Raw genomic sequence first — 12,982 nt, 5'->3', positions numbered from 1 at the left:
TATAGAACGAGTACATGAAATTAAATTTCTAGGTGTCATATTCTCCTGGAAATCTCATATCAGATATGTTCAGAACAAAATAGCAAAAATATATCGATATTGGCAATGGTTAGATATATTTTAGACGGGAAAGCACCGTATTTTGTATTCTTCATTGATTTTACCATACTTAGAGTATGGCGTTGAAAACTGGGGAAATACATACAAAAGCTCACTTCAACCATTGTATATATTACAAAAAAGAGTGATAAGAATTGTGCATAAGATGGGGTATAGGGATCACACCAATGTAGCTTTCATACAGTCTAAATTGTTAAAATTTTTATTTAGTGGGATATAAGACTGCTGTGTTTTTGTATAAAGCCAGGAACAATTTATTACCTGGTGGAATTCAAAAACTATTTAATGAAAGGGAAGGGGGATACAATTTAAGGGGTCAGTTAAATTTAAAAAATTCATGCTACACGTACAACCAAAAAAAAAATGTTGTATTTCCATAAGTGGGGTAAAACTATGGAATAATTTAAGTGTGGACATAAAAAATAGTAATAGAATTGACGAGTTTAAATATAAATATAAAGGTATGTGTCAATCAAGATATATGCAAGAACAGGCTTAATGATTAATTAGATGGAACATTGTGGGTGTGGGGTATGAATGTTAACACTTTGTAATAATTCTTTAGTATATTACTTGTGTGGTGTAGAAGATAATTATTTAAGAATGTAATTATGTAAGAATGTTAACACTCTGTTATAATTTTTTTAGTATATTACTTGTGTGGTGTAGAAGATAATTATTTATGTAGAGATACTGCTTGCAAACCAATGATGGTAAGATGATGTCATGGGGTAGGACTGGATAAGTCTGACTTCTTCCTACTCCATTCAAGCATGTACTAGGTATAAGCAAATTGATATTGGATTAGCATTTGTTGGATATGTGTAAAATTATGTGTTGACATATCAACTGTCTTTACATGCTTGAAAGAATAAATCAAATCAAATCAAATCAAATCATTACGGGTTTGTCAGGGCTGCTCTGATACGTGACTGTAATGTGCAAAGCTCAGAGGTTCCAGATGGATCTCCTTGTGCATATGTGGTCTGAGCCTGTGTCATTTAAAATGCACTTAGTAGTTTACAGCATGAGTGAGGTCTCCAACACATCGCTCAAGGTTCAAATACTGTAGTACATGCACAACATGGATGCATGGATGGTACAGGCATTAAGCAACACCTGCTCCACTTGTAGTCCAGTCAGATAACATCCCGCCTTCCTCTTACACCAAATGATCATTTGCCAGTTACCTGTCAGTTGGTGACGTTATCAGTCGAGTGAGTTGCAGTATACTTTGGGCTGCAGCATGTGCCCCATTTTAACCTATGTATATTTGTTTACATTCTGAATCAAAAAGTTTGACAAATTTGCTATTAGCACTTCCTGTTTGCTATATACCAGTGGATGTATAGTGAAGAACACTTAAAAATATGATGATCTTCAGGCAAATTCTGGAGTTATGAGTAGCATCTTCTTTCAACAGGGAGGTGCATTCTGTAAACACCATGACTGATGTGTGTTTAGAATGTTTTTGGTACAAAATGTGAGTATTTGAAGTTTTTGATAACTGGGTACACGCTGCAGCTAGCCTATTCAACTGGTTTGGTCTGGAGATCGGTGTAATTGTTTCGATATGATATGTGAATAACTTAAGTAGCATTACAGGATGCACAGCTCTCCGCCACTTTCATTTTGTCAACTACGTCCCCGGGGAAAAAGGTTGGAGACCCCGGGTCTACTGCAATTCTGATAACCAGCAAGAAAAAAACAGTAGCAATAGGGTTTGTGGTATTAATAGCTGGCATGCTGTTGCAGGGACAACCCACACAGCCCATTATTTTTAATAGCTTGACCTTTTTAATGTTTTACTCCTAGCTTTGTTCACTCTGTCACTCATCTTTCAGACTAGCTCATACCACCAGGAAAACCTCAAAGACAGACTAATCAACATTTTCATATTAACAATCAGTCAAATAACTTGTCAGTTTCTCATATAGAGGAATCTGCAGAGAATTTTCACCCCACTTGGTCGTATTTGCTCTCAGTCAATTAATGTTGTTTGGATTGGACATACTGTCCTGTAAATGACAATAGCTCAGGAATATAAAATACTTTCTATCATCTCCTCTACCATGCACAGGGCTGGAGCATTTTCTGAGTAGTCAGAATATTTCACTTTGCAGTTAAAGATGCAGAGTTTTGAACCCTATTAAATTTTCATCTTGGCCCCTGAAAGCCAGGACTATCATTATGTATAGCAGGTGGTCAGAAATATTACCATCTCATCTCATTTTCTGGTGAGTCATGGAGGTCATGAGGCAAACAGCAAGTGGTGCCTAGAAAGGAGGAGGCAGGATGGTTGCAGACCCTACTGACACACTGTATTGTGGGATCACAATCATATTAATGGATGATTTATTGCTCTTCATCTGACAGCCTTATGCTTCCAGCATATGGAGGAAAACCCCAGTGCAAATCTGTATAAGAAATCATTCAGCCCTGTATCAAGGTACAAGAATGCAATTGAGACTTACAGGGTACAGACCACATGTACTGCAAACACAGAACCTATTGTTTTTCAGAAATATAAGAGACAGGCTCTCACTGTAACGTCAAATGTATTTTACTGAAAATAAAGATAGCAATGCTGTGAAACCTCTTCAAAATGAAATCACTTGCCTAATTGATTTGGTATTTTTGGCTGTCTGCATTGCAAGCAAGCAGATTTCCTTTTTAAATAGGTCCATTTAATGTGATATTTATGTATTTCTCAAAGGTTCCCAGTGTATCTTGCCAAGGCACATCTACTGATTAAGGTGTATCAACACAGCCACAAACACAGAAAATTACACAACAAATAACACTTTTTCTTTCCTTCTTAAACCAGAATTCTTCCTGGAGCTGCTGGAGAACACAGAACGGTCCCTGAATGAGATGTTTGTTAGGACTTATGGCAAGCCTTACATGCAGAACTCTGAGGTCTTTGAAAACCTGTTCGCCGAGCTGAAGCGCTATTACACTGGAGGGAATGTTAACCTGGAGGAAATGCTTAATGACTTTTGGTCGCGACTGCTGGAGCGTATGTTCACACTGCTCAACTCCCAGTATGTCATCACTGAGGACTATCTGGAGTGTATCAGTAAGTACACCGACCAGCTCAAGCCCTTTGGAGATGTGCCCAGGAAGCTGAAGGCTCAGGTTACCCGGGCATTCATCGCTGCACGTACATTCGTCCAGGGACTCTCAGTTGGCCGGGAGGTAGCCCAGAGAGTGTCTAAGGTAAACATTCCCAGCACTTTATTCAAATTAAAATGTAATTAGATTATAAAACATGCAAATAATGGCTTGTTTCTGTTAGTTACAAACCAGAAACATAATTTGATTTCAATTGCTGATGCTGTTGGACAATATTCAGAATGTGACCCACAGCTGAAACTAAGAATTGTTCCGTATCTTACACAAATTTCAACAAGCTCAAGGTCTTGTTTGGTGTTTCTGCAGCAAGTATACATTTCTCCATGGTTGTTCACCACAAATAAGTAACTCCCCAATACTTTCCCAGCTAATGTTTGCTCTCTTCAGGAAGCTTGGGGCTCAAGGCAGCTTGTTCAGGTGCCATCTAGAAAACACACTGTTGACGAGCCCAGAAGAATTTCCTGCCAGAACTGTTTACTGCTTTATTGGCTAATGTTTGCTCACCATGTATACAGGAGCCATTAATCATGCTGTAGCCCTAGTATTCTGTTTGATGTGATGCAATCTTAATGCAGCTTCTGCGGTATATCATACTGCCCTGGGAATGTGTGTAATGTTGATCATGTAAGTGAGATTAAAGGAAAAGCAAGAGGCTTGGATGTAGTCACACTCAACAACAGGGCATACATGCCCTCTTATGGGTTGAGAGAAGCACTGATAAGCACTATGCCTCAAATCCCCAGCCATCCTCAGATTTCTTGTCACTATTCGATTGATATCTGTTGGTCTGGATAATCAGCACTATTATAAATATTTATAGGCCCGCTGTACAGTATATAAACCGAAGCCAGTGAAAATATAGCAACCTACCAGCATTAGAGACAGTGGGAAAGACACTAAGGAGAAAACACCGCTATCCTCCCAGAAATCCATCATTCATTGTCTGTAGTCTCACCACAGTGCACTCATTGAACTTTAATGTTCCCCTCAGTGTGTGTGTCAGCTCCCCCTCGCCAGTTGTAGTGGCGGGGCTCATTTAGAAGCAGCCGCACAGGATTTGTTGTTAGTATGTGTTTACTGAGTTACACCCTGTGTTTCTTCCAAGCCAGCATGTCCCAGCTGTACCCCTTGACATTTCAGTGGGACCTGAGATCCACATCATGTGTCTGGGACTGCAGCCCTTTGATCCTCAGGTTATAACCTCATCTCAACAAATATGGTGTAAGCATAGTGGAATAAGACACCCAACTAAGTCTCTAAGATGTGATGACATCCATCCATCCATTTAAATATATATAAAAATAACTTCCCCACTCGCCCCACTCCAGGGAGTCTTATTCCTTCCTTCAAGCTCGGGTCCTCTATCAGAGGCCTGGGAGCTTGAGGGTCCTGCGCAGTATCTTAGCTCTACCTAGGACTGCACTCTTCTGGACAGAGATCTCAGATGTTGTTCCTGGGACTTGTCTATCTCTTGTCCATGAAGAGATATCTCTTGTCTATCTCTTCATGGACAAGAGGTATATTTATATGTATATATCATATTCCCTGTTGTTGAGTGTGACTACATCCAAGCCTCTTATATAATTAAAGTAGATAATGTAGTACATTATTTCTTTTCACAGCTTAAGAGACAAAACACAAAACACAGCAGAGCTCTGGGGAAGCAGAAGCATGTATCTGCATCTCACAAACAAAGCTCAGACTTATTCCAGATTGTTACTCAAACAGTATATCAACTTCTTTTTATTTGAAGTGATCACACTGTTATAACCATCTGTATGGATTTTGATTCTTAGAATATGTAAAGATGTGTGTTATACAGTAGAATGAAAAAAAAGAGTTTGTCCTTTCACTTCTTTGCTATAGTAAAAAGTTGTTTATTGTTATTTGGAGGATTTTTGTAGCTTGTAGCTAGAAAAAATATTGGTCAAAATCATTATTATGTTTAAGTTATACCAATTAATATTGTGTCATTATAAAGGAAAGTATTTTTTTATTGTGGCAAAGTTCGAAATTACAAAGTTTCTCCTGAGAATATTTTCTACAAAATGGATGAATTAGGAACTGCTCCTACTGCTACTGCACTACTACTAGAAATTATTACAATTATAACAGTATTAATGCTTTTAGTGATTAATATCAGTGATTATTTCTCCTCATGACTACTAACCCTCCTGAAAACGAATGTTATGTGTTTTGCGCTGCCACTCTACACCTGTGTCTCGTATGAGAGATTTTTGCAGGAACATTTTTAGAATATTCCGCATGAAGTTAGTGTGAGGTCACACCAGAAGTTTAAGAGCTGATGTGTGAGTATTGTCTCTTAGTTAGGGGAGAGCTCTGGAGCCTGATAATTAACCATTCTCTGGTACACTGCATTTACCTCTCTGTTTTCATATTTCTTTCATGATTGTTTTTGTACTGTTTCTGTCAGGTTCATGCTAACAACTGAGATGTGCAAAATCCTCACAAAGCAAAGGATTTGCTGAACGATAATTGGAATGGCTCTTTTGGCCTTTTACTGGTTCCAAAAACTCAGCTTGTCACAAAAAGTAGCTGGGAGTGGTGTTTGTTGTCCAGTCACCTCAGGCCAACAAGTTGTGTCTTCTTTTAAATCATAAACTTTGCATGGTTTTTTAAATTGGAGTTGTGATTGCCATCTCATGCTTGTTTATTTTGTATCCATTTGCAAATTACTTTGCAAATAAATGTTTTAAAATATGACAGATGTCAGATGTCACTTGCAGAAACTTTGAGTGAGGTATAAACTTCAGTTTGAGTTTCTTTTTACTTTTCATAGTTAGGATTTCAACAACTTGGTTTACAACAACACATCAATATTAGTATGATTTTCCTATGATTTTATTACACATCCACGCATATTCCCTTTGCAGATTTACCACATTAGAACTGAATATTGTTTCTGATCTCTCCATTCATCGGTCAATCCCTGCACCAGTATACTTGTCTAAGAGGGTTTTACCATTTGTAGAACATATGACACTCTATTGTTCGACATCTATCTACTGACGCATTGAGCTTTATTAAGAAAAGAGTGTGAATGACCCCGATGCTTGGTTTGAATCAGCTGCTTCAAATTTGCACAGTTCAGCCACAGCGTGCCACAGTGCAGAACCTTTTAACTTGTCTTCTCCCTAAATAGATAAGCATATCTAGAGCTGCACATATTTTCACGGTTATCATTTTATCCAAAATGATCATCTCTCTTGGAAAACATTAAGAGAAACATCATGTTCAACAAGTTGTGTAATGGAGGGCTTGCTTTTTGATTAACACTCTATTCATCAAATTCAAACACTCAATTAATACCACAGTGGATTGTTAAACTGACTCATTATGTTGCCCTGCAGTAAGATACATCTGGACAAGGAAATCATAAATGCAACATAAAGAGATACAGCATCAGTATTGATCATATGACCAGAAATACATTGTTTCAGCCTTTTCAGATTACTAAATCAATGCTGTAACAGTGCATGTGATTGCTAATTTGCACACCTAAATCTATCATTTAATGAGATGGTTTAGGTTTTGATGAGTTTCTAACTTGGTGACTGATGAGGCCTTACCTCCCTCTTCCAATAACATTATACTCTAGAGTTGTGAAATTGGAAAAATGAAAAACAGAGAAAGATGAATAACTGAAGAGCAGAATGCTTGACCACTAACTCTGGCTGAATGTTTGTCTTCGTATATTTTTAACATTTAAATGCAGGACTAACTGTCTGACAGCGATCACACGCTCACTGTGACGGACAGTGGTCAGCAGAAACTGTCTCTTGTCTTGTTTTTTGTGGCATTTCTGAACGTGCACAATTCCAAATCTTTGACGTAAACAATTTCAGACTAAAAAAAACATCCAAAAGTATTCTGATAAATCCTGAAATAAAAGTTTTTGAACTGTATTAGACAAATAGTTCTTTCTGTATAACTCACTGTAAAATTGCGAAGAACCTCAGTGTTTAACTATTAAACAATGAAATATGAATCTATGTGGTAAAGATTATTGTGGATTTCAGAGGAACTGTCCAGATGTTAATGACTGCTGTCGCACTCTGTGTCCTCACAGGTAAGCAGCACCCCCGCATGTATTCGAGCGCTGACTAAGATGCTGTACTGCCCAGTTTGTCAGGGCATGCCAGCAGTTAAAGCTTGTAGGAACTATTGCCTGAATGTCATGAAGGGCTGCCTGGCCAATCAAGCTGATCTGGATCCAGAGTGGAACCAGTATATTGGTAAGTCTTTTCATACAATTCTCCTACTGTTTTGTTATTTCCCATTCCATCCCTTATATAGTTACACCTTGGTGTATGGCTCTACACTATAGTTAAATGGGTGTATGTTGTGGATACGGGGGAAAAAAGCACAGAAAGCATGTTACATTGCATTAGCACTCAACAATTAAACATTCATAGAAATAATTTCCCATGTACTGTACCTTACAGCTGCTACCATTTGTTGCTTTACACAGTGTTGCATTTTAATCACAGGCGGAAGCCGGCAAGTGACATGAATTGATTTCAAAGTGATAATAGCATGAGTTAAATAATCTTTTAAACTGCATGTTTTGGACCAGCAAACAACAAAATTGTGAAAGGTGCAAATTGGGGTGTTGATGAAGTGAGACTGACAATAGCTGCAAGTCTTTTACATTACATGGCATAACTGGATTTGATTTTAATGTCAAATATTTCTCAGTGTGGTTCACATCATTTTTTCTGTTATGCTCATCAAAAAGTAATGAAACTTAAAGCTGGTGATTTTCTGTTTTGGTTACTTTCCAAAGTTGCCATACAGAGACTAAAACATGTTTCTTCCTCACAAAATATGTGGGAACATTGCAGTCTTATCTATGGAGCAAACAGCACTGAGACCATGTGCATGGACCAACAATTCCTCTGACCTATACGATCCATGTGATCGTTTGTCCCTGCCCACTCATACAATCCGGAAGGGCATAATAATAAATAGCAGCAATCCTGCCAAAATTAGCATCAACGCACTGCCAAATTTTACGGACCTTTGTCATCATAGAAACAGCTATAAACACGATGGCCAGTCTTGGAGACTCATAAATCTAACAGTTAGTTAAGAAAGGGTTTCATTACATTTTGAAACACAAATCACTTGGTTATGATTAGACACAATAACTACTTGGTTAGGTTTAGGAAAAACTACTAGGCTAGGGTTTAGGGACAAAAAAGTGTTGGTTTAGCCATAAAAATGACTTGGTCACATTTAGGAACAAAAACCATGTTGTTACATGTTACAGTATGTTTAGGAACAAAAACTCTGGAAAGACACAGGCCACACACTGGAACTGTACTGCTAGCAGGCAGGGCATACATGGAAGTGGCTGGCATAGTGTACAGAAACATCTGTGACGAGTACAGGCTGGAAGTCCCAAAGTCAAAATGGGATACACCTCCAAAGATGGTTGAGAATGACCAAGCTAAGATCCTGTGGGACTTCCAGATACAGACTGACAAACTGGTAATGGCCAACCAACCGGACATAGTAGTGGTGGACAAACAGAAGAAGAAGGCCGTAGTGATAGATGTAGCAATCCCAAGCAATAGCAACATCAGGAAGAAGGAACACGAGAAGCTCGAGAAATACCAAGGGCTGAAAGAAGAGCTAGAAAAGATGTGGAAGGTGAAGGCACAAGTGGTCCCCGTGGTAATAGGAACACTGGGGGCTGTGACCCCCAAACTGGGAGAGTGGCTCCAACAGATCCCAGGAACAACATCTGAGATCTCTGTCCAGAAGAGTGCAGTCCTAGGAACAGCTAAGATGCTGCGCAGGACCCTCAAGCTCCCAGGCCTCTGGTAGAGGACCCGAGCTTGAAGGAAGGAATAAGAATCCCTGGAGTGGGGCGAGTGGGGAATTTATTTTTATATATATTTAAATGGATGGATGGATGTCATCACCTCTCATTGCTTTTGTTACAGGATACCTGCATTTCCCTCGGGATCAATAAAATATCTATCTATCTACCTACAGTGAAAACATGATGTAATTAAAATATTTAACATTTTTCATTTTTTGTCCTAATCACTACATGTTTTCGGTTTTGCAGACCTGCCACACACCTGCACAGCTCGGCACTGGCACTCATCCCTCATCTGCAATTATCTTTAATTCAATTCTGGACCCAGCCTGACATGTTAATAAGACTTGCCCTGACCAGTAGGCTAATCAATTATGCTCAGAGCCACTGCTGGGCATTACCTGCAAAACCTGTAGGGGTGCACAACAAGAAGCCAAATAAATGTTTTTAAATTTTTAATGTCAAATAGATATATAAATAAATAAATACACAGTGACACATGGAGGTTGCACAGGCAGCTCTACATGATTCCAGTAAATTATTTACACTTGTTTTTCCTCTTCCTCAGACCAAGATGATGGCACAGACACACACACACACACACACACACACACACATCTCCAGAACTGTGCGTGATATTACACACAGTTGCAACAACATGAAAACCTTCAGTAGTTTTTTAAGGATTGTTAACTTTTTTCCCACTGGATAAAATAATACATAAGACATTAATTAGGTGTTTCAGATAAGAAACTGGGGAGCAGATTTGTACAATTTTCAGAATTACAACCAGCAGCCTAATCCGTGACATCAGCTGCTGTACTACTAAGGCTACAGTATGTCAGCTGCCTGTTTTGAGGATCCTTGGTCTTAATAAAATATCTCACACTGCCCACCCCCCAACTCAGTTTCACTTGAAAACGCTCCACATAACAAAGGCTAAAGGGGCTCAGACTTGGTACATTAAGTGATTTTTGATTACTGTGGCGTAGAAATGTTCACAACAACAGATGCATCGCATTTAAGCATTTTATCAAGAGTGTATACATTAACAAACAGATGCCTGTTTCCACATTCTCTGCAATGCAACACTGGCAACACATTGCGCTGCTCTGTCTGTCTGCCTGACAAGTTTACCTCCAGTGTTCTCACCCCTTCTTGTTTGAAAACATTAGGTTTATTTGACCTGCTTGATATTCAGTCCTCCTCACCAATTTCTTGTTATGTTTGTCACACTGGCATTGAGCACTGGACATACAGTGTAGCTTGTGTAAGCTTCTGACCTTGGAGCAGAGGCACAGAGTTTTGTGCCAGTCTCTGTGAGAGCCAGTGGGACTGCATGGACCAGTGAACCAAAACAATGAGCAGCTCAAAGAGGTTGAACGGTGCAAAGAGTTGGGGTGACTGTTGATTCTCAGTGGGATCTGCAGCAGCACCAACAGTTTTTCACATTGCATTGAATCATTTGAATTCACTCTTATAAACATCTCCTAATGAAGCTTTAAAGATATAATGGATATATGCAGACATGTGGACAACAGCAGTGATTGAGTTTCACCAACACTGGTTTCAAAGATATGTCTAAAAAAAGAGCAAGTGCTTAACGGAATATACATATTTTTTAAAATATATTTTTCCTGTGTATTACACTGTCATTTTTAATATCTATTAAACTGTATTATTCTTATTTAATTGATATTTAATTAATGTTAGTAATGTTAATTAATTACTGTTAATTAAAACAATTGACAGGTTTTAACAGATTACGGAGATGACATTACTGTAAACACTTTCCGTGCATGTGTGATGTCTGACAGCTTATTTCTGTTAGTATACATTGCATGACAGGTGCAGTGGTTAGCGCTGTTGCCTCAAAGCAAGAAGGTTCCGGGTTCGAGCCCCAGTGCTTTTCTGTGTGGAGTTTGCATGTTCTCTCTGTGCCTGTGTGGGTTTTCTCCGCGTGCTCCGGTTTCCTCCCAAAGACATGCAGGATTGGTTGATTGGCGACTCTAATTTAGACTTCATCCGGAAGAGCATCCGGTGTAAAACATGCCAAGTTTAGCATGCACATCGTCAGCTGGGTGGTAAATGATGATTCGCTGTGGCAACCCCTAATGGGAGCAGCTGAAAGTAGAAGGACTTCTCCTTGGACTTACATTGCATGCAAATTTGTAGGCCTTTCCTGTGTTTGCATCCTTTCACTAATATCAATGTGGAACTAAAATAGATCTGTTTCTATTGCCCAAATTTGTGTATCAGGAGAAATGACACGACTGACATGCCAGCCTGTGTCATGTATGGGAACATTTCCCAAAAGCAGGGGTGTAGTGGAGTGTAAACATTTACGACCTTTACCAACCCGTTAACACCCAAAAGAGCAAATATGTCGATTCCAGTATTCTCCATCTATCTATCTTGACTTTTTCTTTTGTAAACTCTGAGGTCAGTCAGGGTATTCTCACATGAGAATGGAGCAAAGAATCACCCTAAAGTAAGAATAAAAAAAAAACACTGAACAGAGCACGACTCCGTGCTGGTAGTTTGAATAGACACCTGACAGTATTTGAAACACAGTGGTGCTCACAAAGTAAGAGGCTATTAATGTTTTCTAACCTGTGTTGTTCTGCAGTGGTGGAGTGATAAAGAACAGCTTTGCTGATACCTATGAGCATGCCGGAAGTTTGTGTTGTTATTTGTGAAGTCACCATTCATTACATAATTAATATTTATATGTATAATTATATAATTATCATTTTTATTTTTCATTTAGAGAAAGATTTCTCATGTCCTCTCTAGATGAATGAAGAGCATTTGTCATTTCTGCTGAATTTAGTTCACACTACATTTCACCAGAAAAGAGCATCTTCCAGGTTTGTGATGTGTTATGACAACAGCACATGACCTTTCACAGAGGGATGGTGATGCTGGAACTTATATAGCATTTGGTAAAAGTCAGGGAAAATGCCTCAACAGGTCATCAGTCCATCACAAGAATCAAAAACTTTCCGCAGACTGTCACTTTGACCACAACTTACTATATTTGCCTTCTCAAATTAAATTTATAACCAGAGCAGTGATTGAGCCAGAGTCCAGTCATAAATATGCAAGAAATCCATCTTGGTTGATCTGCCATCACTGTATATCAAAATGATATTTGGCCAAGCAACAATACACGCACTCTGTAACCCTGGTTTTTAAAGTGCTATATAAATAAATTTGCTTTGCTTTGCTTTGGTATGGTGATATTATAATTAATAAAACAACATTAGCAAGTTCACTCCCGATTTAGCATTTTTCCACCATAGGAACTTAAAGAACTGTAACCTGGAGCTTCCCATACTCATACTTGATGTGGCCCTTTCCAATTTACTTTTCCACTTCATTTTTCCCCGTATCATTCCCTGTTTACACAAGGGCAGAGCTGCACTCCTCACACACAGCTAACCAGAGGGTGTCTAGTCAACAATTACAACGCTCATTAATCATGTGTGCAACAAAAACTGCCAGATTATATGAGCAGTTTATCAAACAGATATTGAACAAGTAGAAAACATGGTGTAATGCCATATAGGTGATTAGTATGCTAATATGAATCATGTTCAGATACGCTCTTATTGCTTACACATATCAGTTAGTCATTTTGCTCTTTCTTTAACAAAGCAGTCAGCTGGAAATGGGTTACATTAGCCATCTGAAGAAGAATAAGAAGCTTTGGCTTGACACAAATTGACACAAAACACCTGAGAGTTTTGCAGAGCTGGTATAGATTAAGCTAAGATCTTGATCACCTTGATTTTTGTAGCATCCATTCAGACCAACATCACATACCTGCTCCGCTGACCAGAGAACACACGATACTGAGGAGATGAAGACTCA

At 38.8% G+C, this 12,982-nt stretch overlaps 1 protein-coding gene across 5 annotated transcripts in view; it reads left to right on the top strand.

The window, feature by feature from the left end:
• The window catches only part of LOC109958127 (glypican-6), a 103,311-nt gene that overhangs the window by 59,202 nt on the left and 31,127 nt on the right, over positions 1–12,982 (top strand). For all 5 annotated transcript variants that reach the window (XM_020596520.1, XM_020596518.1, XM_020596517.1 and 2 more), the window contains exons 3-4: positions 2,948–3,339; positions 7,346–7,511. In XM_020596520.1, the coding sequence (XP_020452176.1) occupies positions 2,948–3,339; positions 7,346–7,511 (558 nt within the window). The remainder of the gene's footprint in view (positions 1–2,947; positions 3,340–7,345; positions 7,512–12,982) is intronic.

The sequence above is a fragment of the Monopterus albus genome, unplaced genomic scaffold (assembly GCF_001952655.1).
Source record: "Monopterus albus unplaced genomic scaffold, M_albus_1.0 scaffold30.1, whole genome shotgun sequence".
NCBI lineage: Eukaryota > Metazoa > Chordata > Actinopteri > Synbranchiformes > Synbranchidae > Monopterus > Monopterus albus.
The sequence above is the reverse complement of the archived record's forward strand: the minus strand, read 5'-3'. Positions and strand labels throughout refer to the sequence as shown.